Source organism: Sebastes umbrosus, chromosome 20, assembly GCF_015220745.1.
Source record: "Sebastes umbrosus isolate fSebUmb1 chromosome 20, fSebUmb1.pri, whole genome shotgun sequence".
Taxonomy (NCBI): Eukaryota; Metazoa; Chordata; class Actinopteri; order Perciformes; family Sebastidae; genus Sebastes; species Sebastes umbrosus.
The window spans coordinates 9,334,774-9,348,754 of NC_051288.1; the positions used below are offsets into that span (position 1 = coordinate 9,334,774).

Genomic DNA, 13,981 nt, shown 5'->3' on the forward strand with positions numbered 1-13,981 from the left:
TATGATTATGTATAATTAAGTCACAAAATATGTTATACATGTAGCACATATTACAGTTGTTACATACTACAAAAGCAGCCTGCTTTAATTTAGTGTTTAATTTAACCAACTATTGAATTAATTTCCCTTTAATTTTAGGCTGCTAACTTTAGTTATTATCGATTCTAGGATTAGGATTATACGTACAAGTATATGCTAAAGACCCATTTGTTCTTGTTATTTTCGATTACTATATGCATTTAACTGATTTGTTTTCACTCAATTAATTTGATAATTATTTCTGTAATTCATTGTTTTCCTTTTTTCCTGTGCAATTTTAAGAAACACAAAATAATAAATCACAGTAAATCACAATGCAGCTGAGCTTTACTCTACATCCAAAAGTGACAAATTTATTCTTACCACAAAAAAATAGTTTGTTAGACATCACCTATAACAAAACATCATTTGCTCTACATTGATTAATGGAATGTCACATTTTAAGGCAACGACCCAACAAAGACTCAACAAACACAAGCATTTATCATCCCAGACGACATACAGTACAGGAGAAACTATAATCTATACATATATATACAGTATATAGGCCTATACTGTTCATTTATACAGTGATCGACTCACAACACAGAAACAATCAACACAAATACAGCAGAGTGCTATTAGAAGTTAACAATAGAGCTGGCAGTCATGTGTGAAAGGCACTGGTGGTGACATGTTATAGTTTAGGGATTAAGTTTTTATCTAAATATCTATGGAAGTTTTTATTGGACTTTATTAGTTGTAATCCACAGAAGACATTCCACAAATGTGTACCATGATCCGCAAATATTTCACTATCCACAAACATTTATTTTTGTATTTGTGTTGTGTAAAGTCACAAGTTATACATATTTGCAAATCGCCCTGTATTTTTGTGGATGTGACTTTACACAACACAAATACAAAAATACGTTTGTGGGTGGTGAAATATTTGTAGATCATGGTACATATTTGTGAATTGTCTTCTGTGGATTACAACTATTATGTACAGATCTGCTGTAAACAAGTAGGAGGAAAGTTACCAATGTCATGTGGCCCATAAATCCAAAGGATGCCATCTGCAAATGTGAAATAGATGCACAAATGCATATACATATCACTTTACATGTAAACCTTAAAATACGCATTTACAGAGTAAGTAATACGTATTTGCAAATTTCCCTTTATTTTTGTGAATGTGACTTTACACAACACAAATACAAAAATACATGTTTGTGGATTGTGAAATATTTGCAGATCATGGTACACATTTGTGGAATGTCTTGTGTAGGATTACAACTAATAAAATCCAATAAAAACTTCCATAAATATCACATCAGGATATAGTCCATCAACCTGTCTGTCTCTCTGGAGTAAACCAGTGAAGGAGGAAGATGCTGAGGCTGAGGAGTCCAGTGATCTTCATCATCCAGCTTCTGAATGTCTAAGTGGATCCAGTGTCAGTGTTCAGAACTATTATGGGTTCAGAGGGAGCTCGTCCTCGTCTTCTATGTCCAGCTCCTGGTCTGTGTCGTCTGACACGTCAGAGTCCAGCTGTGTGTCCAGCTGTGAGTGTGGAGACTGCTGCAGCTGCTGCTGCTGCGGAGACCCGGAGCTCAAGCAGCGGGCCGCCTGCAGCTCTGAGGCCGGGACTGAGTGTCTCTGCTCCGGGCTCTGGGTCTCGGAGGGCTCGGTGGTCTCGTCTCCTTTACTGCTCCTCCCAACGGCGCAGGAGCTGTCATCCTCCTCCCTCTTACCTCCCGGAGGATTCTCCTGATGCAAATAGACATAGACCGTTTTATGGGTTAATACATAATTAGTAAATTAGTTAAGATAATAAAAGAGTATAAAAGGAAACATTTTTCTAATGAAGGAAACTGATGTGACATTATAGTCAGAACCTCTCACCTGTTTTAGTCGTCGCCACTTCGCTCGTCGGTTTTGGAACCAGGTTTTAACCTGAAAGACAAAATAAATAATCATTTTTATTATTCATATTTCTATTTATAGCTTCCTGTTCCAATCAAATACAGATGGAACAAAGCGATGAGTTGTTAAAATGACAACTGCACAAATATATATTACAAGAGGTTCCAAATAGATGCGCATGCTCCATGAGGCTCACACAATAAACTACTGTGAGTGTAATAAAAAACACTGTTGTTTCTGTGCTTTAATACTGAGAGAATTCATGCTCATTGGAGGATTTCATCATGATTTATTTTTTTATAATGGATCTGGTCCGGCAGTGATCATTCATTAGTCATGTTAGATTATGGTTAAATCTGCCTGTAGATGACATTGTGATGCTATTTCTGCTCTATGGGTCCTGTGGTTGCGTGTTTCGGGCCTATATGTGTGTGATTGTAAAATTAGCCTTCTGTCTGATGTTTTTTTTTATTAATTTATTTTATTTTATTTTATTTTATTTTATTTATTTATTTATTTTTAACATTCTAGCTGTTTGCGTCATGGTCATAAAAGGGTAGATAGCATGCATTATGTCCTTCAGTCAAAATGCCTAGATGAAATAAAGAAGAAAGAAGAAAGAATAGCCTAGATGCTTCACGCACCATCTCCTCTGCACGCGCGTGCCTTCTGTAACCAGGTAACCAGAGGCAGACAATAGACCAGTAGACTAATTATTTTATCACTGTGATAATTAGATTAAATTTATAGGGATGTAGGTACAATCCACTATAGTGTTTATGGATGAGCAGGTAGAAGGTCAGCGCCAAAGCATTATAGGAACCAGTCAACTTCACCTCACATAGGCTTCATTAAGTGTATAATTAACATGTTTCATTAAAGAAAAAAAATATTCATGCCAACAACATATCCATCTGTACTCGGACGAAAGCAATCCAATTTAAAATTATACATAGAATACATATATCCCTTAATCGCAGGCATTCTTTTGACCCCTCACTTTCTCCTCTGTGTCTCAAATGTAAAACCGAAATAGGTACTTTAACCCATTGCCTTTGGTCGTGTCATAAATTACAGAAGTACTGGTCTGAAATATTATGTGAAATGGAAAAGATATTTGATAAGGATTTAGAAATGAATCCAATGTATTTGATTTTAGGAATCCCAAGTAAAAATATAACCAGTGCAGCCAACAAAAGGTTATATAACATTCTTACATTTGCTGCTTGAAAAAAATATATTACCACAGTGGATCAGTGATAAGAAACCCTCTGTCCAAGGCTGGCGAAAAGTCATATTTGAGATGGTCCCTTTGGAATATCTTACAAATATTCTACATGCCAAAGTAGATCAGCTCCACAATATTTGGCAGCCCTATCTGAATTATATTGGACCAGATCTCTCCTCCATTATCTCACAAGGAGTCTCTTGAACATGAACTCATATATCCTGTGACTTCCCTGCACTATGGACTATTTCCTATGACCCTACTATATACATTTTTTGATCTGAGCTGTACCAGTGTTTGTTTGTTTGTTGTTGTTTTTTTTTTATTATTATTATTATTATTATTATTATTGTGTTTGTGAAAATAAGAAAACCCAATAAACATATTATAAAGAAATAAACTATGACAAAGAGGCGTATAGTCGCTTATGCGCAACAGGCGCGCACGCACGTCCACAAAACCAGAGGTTATAAACTCAGATACATAGTGGGGAATCTGTTAAATGTTTTTGCATTAATAAACCTGTAATACTGGGCCATTTTCACCAGTTACACAACTTATTAAAGAATAAACACTATCAAGAACAGGTATGCAATTAGGACCATATGCGCGCTCATCCAGAAACCTAGTTGGTTATAGGGAGGAGGGTTTTTATAGGCGAGTACAAATAAGAAATGACTTCCATTACCAAACTGTATGACTTCATTTTACTTATAGCTGTAAAATTATTTCCTTTTTTACTGAGCAGGTCTAGGTCTATAGGCTCCAGGCTCCAGGCTCCACCCGGACTCAGTGTGTCTCACCTGTCTCTCGCTGAGCTGCAGCATCTTGGCCAGTCGCTTCCTCTCCGGAGGTGAGAGGTATTTCTGCGTCTCGAACTTCTTCTCCAGCTCGATGGTCTGGTCGTTAGAGAAGCGGACCTGACCGCCTTTTCTCTTGTGTAAGGGCCGCTGGATGAAGGGAGTCCACATCAGAGGTTTACCTGCAAAGGAACAGGACCACAGACAGTTCATTCACAGTCCGCATCGACGCATGGAGCCTCATCATATCATATTATAGAGGCTGGTGACCAAGGAGGATTTTCATTTTCCACACAGAATGTCACAAACACATATTTAAAGTCAAAGCAAGAAAAAACTATAAAATTAATAAAAAGAGAGAAAAACACAGGAAACAAAACCCTCTGAAGACATCCACTCACAGTCTTCCACTCCTCTTAAATTAATTAGCCCACATACATACTTAACTTCATAAGCAGCTGTGAAGTACGATATTATTATTATGCTATTATTATTATTATTATTATTAGTAGTAGGGCCGTTAATGTATTAAAATATTTAATCACGTTTAATCGCAAATTAATCACAGATTTTGGACTGGGTATCAAACCTCAGTACTGTTTTGTTGCAATCCAAAAGATTTAATTCAGACGAAGTTCATGTACAGTATAATAAAAATGAATAACATGTATTTAACATTTTTATACTGTTAAATGAAAAAGGCTTTTTGTAAAAGAAACTTGTTTATATTGCTCAACGTGAGGGGTCAAAAAAGTATTGTTTGGTATTAGGGCTGTCAATCATTTAAAATATTTAATCGCATGATTGTCCATAGTTAATCTCGATTAATCGCAAATTAATCTCACATTTTTCATCTGTTCAAAATGTACCTTAAAGGGAAATTTAATACGCTTATCAACATGAGTGGGCAAAGAGTCTTGCTTTATGCAAATGTATGTATATATTTATTATTGGAAATCAATTAACAACAATAAACAATGACAGATATTGTCCAGAAACCCTCACAGGTACTGCATTTAGCATAAAAGAATATGCTCAAATCATAACATGGCAAACTGCAGCCCAACAGGCAACAACAGCTGTCAGTGTGTCAGTGAGCTGACTTGACTATGACTTGCCCCAAACTTCATGTGATTATCATAAAGTGGGCATGTCTGTAAAGGGGAGACTCGTGGGTACCCATAGAACCCATTTTCATTCTCATATCTGGAGATCAGAGGTCAAGGGACCCCTTTGAAAATGGCAGTTTTTCCTCGCCAAACTTTTGCGCAAGTTTTGGAGCGTTATTCAACCTCCTTTATGACAAGCTGGTATGACATTGTTGGCACCAATGGATCATTAGGTTTCATATTTTCATGTGATACCAGTATCTTCACTATAGCTTTAAAAGTGAGCCCGCTACAACCTAAAACCCGCGAGTTGCGTTAATGCGTAAAAGTAGCGCTTTGACAGCCCTAATATATTATTATAGGATATGATTAATGTGATCAATAATTATTACACTGCCCAATATAACTGAAACATTTGAAGGAAAAAAAAAAAGGAATTGCACAATCCTATTTAATGAAGCTGCTTATAAATAAAGCTGATAGTTATTAATGTAGTTTATATGTCTCCATATTGTTCCAGATGACAATACTGAGCAGCTCTATGGAGCCAGCAGTGTAATCAGGGCTGTGTGTTTTTGTCTTGTCTGGTTTCCTCTCCTCTTTAATGGCCTGTTGGAACAAAACAATAGCAGGCTGCGGCCGCACTGCTCTTTTAGGGAAGGTCGTGACAGAGTGAAAACTATGGCCAAATATCCGCTTCATGTGCTTCCTGCTCTGTGGTTGGTGTGATTAGAGGCGATGGCATCCACCAACAGACGCTCGTGTCCTCTGCTCTCACTGACACAACATCAATCTGCTGCTGCGGTTCAAACTGCTGGCTGAGACCTTCTTCTCTTAGTGCTGCTCTGTTCCAAAGGAAGTTACCTAATCCAGGCCCATGATATATTGTCTTAAAACAAAAAATAAATAAATACAAAATAAATAAATATATATATATTAATTGATTTTGTTGTGAAAAACTTCTAGAAAAATATGTAAAAAATATTCTTTAGAGGAGGGATGGAAACACAATCTTAACAGGTTAATATACAACTTTTTTTATGATAATGTATTACTATGTTTCGGTAGTGACACATTTTGGGAGAAGAAAAACATTCCAATCCAGTCTGAGAATACAATACCAAAATTGACTGTACTTTCATTAGATATGTGTACCCTAGATATGGTATAATATATATATGGACAAAGTTTTGGGAAGAAAAGATACAAATTTAAAAATTTTACATGGGCCATTCTACCAATAGGAAAAAAGGAAATAATTAATTTTCACTATAATAAAGTAACACAATGACAGAGTGTATGTATATTTTGGTCATACACTTTCTGTAGTCTAATAAAACATATAAAAGCACAAATCTTATCAGATGGGGGTCTAATTTGTGTCAGTTTAAAGGTCCTGGACATGAAAAAGATTGGGATCCACTGCTCTAGGTAGCCTATAGCTGATTCTTTCAATCTTTTTTTATTGATTTTTTTTATTTTTATTGCAAGACAAAAGACAACAACAAAAGAGGAAGACAATAAAAAATGGATAAGTAATAAACACTAAGGGAGAGCATAGGAAAATGAAATAACTAAATAAATGTTCAAGGAACATAATTAATGTAATAATATTAATGATAACAGCAACAACAATGATAAAGTCAGGGGAGTGTACTAACTGATTTGAAGTTGTATTTACGCATTTATTACTTTTTCTATAAATATACACTGATTGTGATTCTGATTGTTTCAATCTAAGGAAATGTGTAAAGCTATAGCTCATCAAACATATCCTAAAACATTTTTGACATGTTGATATTTAGACGATTCTGATTGAAAGAAAGTTCAAAGTTGTCCTCAATGTTATCCTCTAGATCAGCCCATGGGGCGTTTACCCTTCTCTTTCTACTAACTTTGTAGTAGCCTATCTTGACCTATGCTAAACAGAAAGCCTATTCATGTTCCTAGTTATTACAAAAAATCAACGTGATCTCATCAAAGGAAAAGGTTTCTCTTATAAAGCTATACAAAAAAAAAAAAATTGTAAAAAATCCAGGGATTTCAGCCACGAGATAAACGAATGGTTGTTCTTCAGCCACAGCAGAGCTCTTCATATTCCTGGAGAGCGGCTCTCTTTTTTTTAATTCTTCTTCAATGTAACAGCCTGTATAACTGTGATTATAATAGAGTGAAGAAGAGGAGTGATACAAACACAAATGAATGCACACATGCTGGCTGGAGAGGGACGGGAAGCTGCTTATCAGCCTTTGTGTATTATTCTAATCTGATCAATCCATATCACCACGACGCATCACATGTGTGCTGGCAAGAAAACTGAAGTGGAGGCTGTTTGTTATCTTTTTTGTGGGGTGAAACTGAAATTACACTTTTATGAAAGTTATTTCTTTCAGTTTTTAAATTTTCGTATAATAAGGCAATATGACGTCATATAGCCCCTTCCTCTTATACTTTAAATGAGACTTTATGTTTTCTTGCTGAAGATCCAGATGTTTGCTTTATTTTCTGATCAATCCATATCACCACGACGCATCACACCTGCTGGCAATACAACTGAAGAGGAAGCTGGTTGTTATCTTTTGTGGGTTAAAAGTTTTATGAAAGTATTTTAATTTCTTTCAGCTTTTAATTGTTGTATAATAAGGCAATATGAGGTCATATATAGCTCCTTCCTCTTATACTTTAAACTCTTCTAAATGAGACTTTATGTTTTCTGCTGAGATCCAGATGTTTGTTGTATTTCCTGATCAATCCATATCACGACCACGCATCACATGTGTGCTGGCAATAAACTGAAGCGTAGGCTGTTTGTTATCTTTTTGTGGGGTGAAACTGAAACTTTTATGAAAGTATTTTTAATTTCTTTCAGCTTTTTTTTATTGTTGTTGTATAATAAATAAGGCAATATGAGCTCATATAGACTCCTTCCTCTTAAACTCTTCTAAATGAGACTTTATGCTTTCTGCTGAGATCCAGATGTTTGTTGTATTTCCTGATCAATCCATATCACGACGACGCATCACATGTGTGCTGGCAATAAACTGAAGCGTAGGCTGTTTGTTATCTTTTTGTGGGGTGAAACTGAAACTTTTATGAAAGTATTTTTAATTTCTTTCAGCTTTTTTTATTGTTGTTGTATAATAAATAAGGCAATATGAGCTCATATAGACTCCTTCCTCTTAAACTCTTCTAAATGAGACTTTATGTTTTCTTGCTGCAGATCCAGATGTTTGCTTTATTCTCTTCTCGCCGCCGACCATAAAGAAAGTCAGCCACATCCTCGCAGGCCAGGCAGAGGAAGTGCAACAATATGTGAAAAACGGATCCCGGGCTATCAGAGGCCGAGTGTTTCCTGAATATGTCTGTATTGAGGATGTCGATAAAATAATCAGCAGCGTGCAGCGAGCTCCCGAGGAAGCGGCTGGCCGGGGTTGAGCCAGGAAAACATTCAACAGCTTCTGAAACCAGATTTACTCGACTATCGACAGGCTCACTGCTTCCGCTATGAACGGAAAAGGCCTCGGCTCTTTCAGCGCAACACAAAGTCAGAGTGCGCCTGTCACTGTCACACTATATGGAGCTGTTTCAGTGCGCCTTTACGCACAGCCTCTAGAACCAACACAGTCTAACATGGACTCAGATCACAACCTAAATACAACTATTTCATGTAAACCAAATAACAAACCTTATCATCTGACTCCTGAGCACCATATTCATCATGTTATATGATGCTTTTGGTCTCATATTTAATATGTGCACCACTGAGACTCTCAGCTTTATAGTTTCTGTCTCAACCACACTCCTTTCTGTTTTTAGTCTACATTTGTACATTTACTACTACTACTACTACTACTATTTTTCATTGAAGAACAAAACATGCACACTTTTATAATGTATATAGTGTACTTTATTGATCCAAAATTGGGAAATCATTGAATTTGGGATCAATAAAGTACACTATATATAGCAAAGTGTGCAAGTTACAATGTTTCTTTGTTTATAATTTAGATTTTTTTAGAATTTAATTATAGTGTATTCCAATATTCTCTATATTTTGTATTTTATAGATTTATTTCTCTAGAGTTGATATGTACATTTTATGTACTGTTCCTGTGCATTGCCTGGATAATCTACTGCTGTAATTTCCCCAATTTGGGATCAATAAAGTACATCTATCTATCTATCTATCTATCTATCTATCTATCTATCTATCTATATATATATCTATCTATATATCTATTTATCTATCTATCTATCTATCTATCTATCTATCTATCTATCTATCTATTTATCTATCTATCTATCTATCTATCTATATATCTATATATCTATCTAGCTATCTAGCTATCTATCTATCTATCTATTTATCTATCTATCTATCTATCTATCTATCATCTATCTATCTGTCTGCAACAGACTGTCTGCATTTCCTTTAACACGACATATATGTGGTTTTCTCATGAATCATTATGTGAGGTAAGAAAAAAAACAAATATTTGCATACATTTATAGCTGTCTTCCTTGTAGGGGACATTGAGTTCTCACAAGTATAGGAAGACACACGCACGCCCACACAAAGCAGTGAAATAACAAGTGATTTAGAGCTCAGCTATGTTTTAGTCACCGGCTGATTTGCTCCTCTGATGTTTCAGAACAATGGGAGTCAGGAAAAAGAGTCAAGGTTGCCATGCACCCCCCACCACCAACACCCCCACCACCACTATAGCAGACGGAATGGATAAGCCTGCTGCTATTGTGGCCCCAAATGTGTCTGTCACAATAACAACGTGACTCATGTGTGCGTGGTCAGGCATCATGCAGAAACGTTTTTCAACTGCAGTCTGTTTATGTAGGCTACTAACTGTCGACTGTCTTATGCATGTCGATATGCATGCATGACCAAGCGTGATATACTTATGCAAAAATGGTTTCGTTGGCACAGAAACGAAGCTTGTGAAGACACAGAAAGGTTTTTCATGCAAAAGGGTAAAAAAAAAAAGTGCTCTTATAAATTGCCACATCATCCAAGCAAGTTTGATTTATTTTTGGGACTAAATGGATTTCTCACAGAAGGAAGCGTCTCATGTATAATAAGGCATGGTAAAAAAAAAAAAAATGCAACATGCAAACTGTGGGCCTGTGAAAGTGAAGATTAGTTCATGCAGCCTGACTTAGGCCAACAGTAGACTCGAATAACTGACGTTATAGAGCATTTTCACACAAGGAAACATGGTTGACACTTTATTGATCCAAAATTGGGAAATTATTGAATTTGGGATCAATAAAGTACACTATATATATAGCAAAGTGGGCAAGTTGCAATGTTTCACACAAGGAAACATGGTTGATTGTCATGGGGTGGTGTTGTAAATTACATTCACTATAAAGAAGAAAGACTACCCAAAACATCATTCTAAACCTGTCCATGACTTTTACGCACACAACTCACCAGAGGGTCGTGCCTCACAAGGAAACATGGTTGATTGTCATGAGGTGGTGCTGTAAATGACATGCACTATAAAGAAGAAAGACTACCCAAAATATCATTCTAAACCTGTCCAGGAGTTTTACGCACACAACTCACCAGAGGGTCGTGCCTCACAAGGAAACATGGTTGATTGTCATGGGGTAGTGCTGTAAATGACATGCACTATAAAGAAGAAAGACTACCCAAAATATCATTCTAAACCTGTCCATGACTTTTACGCACACAACTCACCGAGAGGGTCCTGCCTCAGCAATTACATTCACTATAAAGAAGAAAGACTACCCAAAACATCATTGTAATCCTCTCCAGGAGTTTTACGCACACAACTCACCCAGAGGGTCGTGCCTCAGCAGCGCCTGTGCGTACTCCCCCATGGAGCGGTGGTGCTGGTGCTGCTGGTGGTGGAACGGGTAGATGGAGGCGTACGTCGCCGACAACGCAGCAGCAGCAGCGGCGGCGTGGTGATGGTGGTGGTGGTGGTGAGACAGAGCCGGGTGGATCGGCGTGGGCTCATAAATCGGCGTCCTGTTGTACGGCGAGGAGATGAGACTCGTGAAGGAGGAGTTGGGCGACGGGAGAGTCGGCGTGGGGATGATCGGCGTGGAGCAGGAGGAGGAGGAGGAGGAGGAAGAAGAAGAGGGCGAGATGGTAGTAGTAGTGGTGGAAGTCCTCCCAAGAATGTCCTCGATGTAGAAGGGTGTCGGGTGTTGGATAGGAGTCGGTGCGTAAAGTGGGACGCTCATGGTGCCTGTTTGGAGTTGAGTCCCTTTACTTCTTTCTCTTTACAGCCTTCCTCTTTCTCGACAAGTCTCTCAGAAGAACTTCTTTAACATACTAACCAAACAGTCCACAAACACATTCAGCAGAGAGAGAAAGAGAGAGAGAGAGAGTCCTTCAGAGCATGTGGAGGAGACCGTTAGACTGTCCTGGTGTCCATCAGGTAGCTGCTGTTGCTGTTGCTGTTTGGTCCAACTGTTTTGGTCTGTTATCTGGCTGCAGGCGGAGAAGGGAGGAGGAGATAAGTGGACGACCAACTTCCTGCAGGTGGCTTAGTGGACGCCTCTGATTGGCTTACTGGAAGGCTCCAATCGAGCCACACACAGAGAGATCATGACAGGAGAGAGGAGATAATTGTGTTTCAGGAGAATCAGTTCAGCCAATCATCTGGTTAATAGTAACCAGCATGGTTTGAGAGGATGACTTACTTGTGTTTAAGTCGTTGTTACTCAGAAAAATCAGATAATAACACCATCTCATATACTTACATACGAGTTATTGCAGTCAAATCCTACATTTTGGAAAACAGGATTTGTGTCAACCATAGTCACCCATATTATATGCTTATGGTCTCATATTTAATATGCTCTCCTTTCTGTTTTTAGTCCTGTAATAATCTTGCACATGTTACATTTTGCACATCTACATTTGCACATTTGCTATACCTCAATTATTTCTCATTAAAGAACAAAACATGCACATTTTGCTAATGTATATAGTGTACTTTATTGATCCAAAATTGGGAAATTATTGAATTTGGGATCAATAGTCAAATAATCAGAAAAAAAATCAAATAATAACACCATCTCATACTTACATATGAGTTATTGCAGTCAAATCCTACATTTTGGAAAGCAGGATTTGTGTCAGCACTCACTGAAAACCAAACCCACATATTAAAGTACTGGATAAAGTTGTCAGAGATCAGCATTAAAAAATGAATGAATCAATGAAAATATGAGATTCTATCTCCCCACTGAGGAACTTAAACATTAAGAGGTGAAGAAAAGATGAAACTGAAATCAGTAAATAATAAGTAATAAGTGGTGGAAGTACTCACATCCTTTACCTATGTATAAAGCACTATGAAATATTACAAGAAAAAAAAAATCCTGCATTTAAAATCTTACATATCATCAGTACTATATATACTGTACGCTGCTTTCAGTGTGTTCAGAGGGTTATATATTATTGGATTATCATTAGCTGGTTGAGGTGGATATCATTATGTTGGGCAGTTTATTCCGTAACAATGCACCAATAAGATGATCATATGTAAAATATCAATCTGCAATAGAGGTATAAAGTAGCAATAAATGGAATCCATGACAAGTACCTCAAAATGTACTTGAGGAAGTGTACTTGGATATGTTTGTGAAGGTTCTCAGTCATCCAGGTCACGGTATCCGAGTATTTTTGCCATTTATCTTTCTGCTTATTTTATGAATTATAGTCATTTTTATTACGTTTCCCTACAGCAACACAGATGTATTACTGTATATGTTGGTTGTTTTTATGAATCTGTCATTCTGGTATACCTTTTAAATCCGTGGACAGATTACGGCCCCTGGACACAGACACATACAGTAAAAGGACCCCCCTTTTGCATCTTTCTCCTGCTGTTTTGCCAGCTATTCCAAAGCTTTCTGCCAATTCATATCTGGCACACTCCATAGATATAATTCATAATGCCACAGCATAATAGGCCTATAGTATTTTTAAGAAATCACCAACGAAAAACACACGATCAGGACATCTGTTCTATTGGCTGAACCATTTGACTTTTTAATCAAAAAGGCTTTTAAAAGTCTCTTCATGTGTCAGGCTCTTGCTCAGGATCTCCCTGGCAACCACACAGAAATCAAGTCACACTCCTCATCTCCTCTCAACGTTTATTATGACACTGCTGTTGAGTTTTGGGGCTGCCTCCCTTAAACTATACCTTCACTGACACTAAAGCTGCAGTAGGTGGCAGAATATTTTTGGCATCATTGGGCAAAAATTCCATAATAACATTTTAGTTGTAATTCAAGTGTTCTGAGAGAAAACTAGACTTTTGCACCTCCTCATGGCTCAGCTTTCAGGCTTTAAAAAATCTAGCCCGTGATGGGAGACTTTGACCAATCACAGGTCATTTCAGAGAGAGAGAGCGTTCCTATTGGCTATGCTCCGGCTGGTGGGCGGTGCTTTGTAGTTCCTCAACAGATCTCAACATGGGTGCCGGGTCACAAACTTTCTCATTTTACAGCTAAACAGTACACTACAAGACGCTTCTGAAAACATTTGAGGAGAGAAATAGGCATTACAGTAACAGAATAATGATTCATATTTGATCAGCGCTGCCTAGTTTGATTGTTTGGTCGGAGTAGTTCGCGAGTGATTGACAGCTGCTCAGAGACGGCAGCTGGACGGCAGACACCAGATCAGCTCTGACTGGTTGTTTTCCTCTGGTCTGTGAAATCTTGCAGATGCCATTAGGAGCACCGGAGAACACCGGAGAACATCAGAGGAACATGATTTTTTTCAGATTACCTGTCTCGTGCACTACTGTCAGGATATAGTTTTATAAAAAATAACATCATATTTGCTCCATTTCTACCCACTGCTGCTTGAAGTGTACACACATGCCATA

The 13,981-nt window shown here is 37.6% G+C and overlaps 1 protein-coding gene across 1 annotated transcript; it reads right to left on the reverse strand.

Annotated features, from left to right (window-relative positions):
- Nucleotides 1-898: 898 nt before the first annotated feature.
- Nucleotides 899-11,567, reverse strand: hhex (hematopoietically expressed homeobox). Its single transcript, XM_037754095.1, has 4 exons — nt 10,904-11,567; nt 3,979-4,157; nt 1,927-1,977; nt 899-1,791 (listed from the first exon to the last, which is right to left on the reverse strand). The coding sequence occupies exons 1-4, from the start codon at nt 11,313-11,315 to the stop codon at nt 1,495-1,497; spliced, it is 939 nt and encodes a 312-aa protein (XP_037610023.1). The 5' UTR covers nt 11,316-11,567; the 3' UTR covers nt 899-1,494.
- Between the last annotated feature and the right edge of the window lie 2,414 nt (nt 11,568-13,981).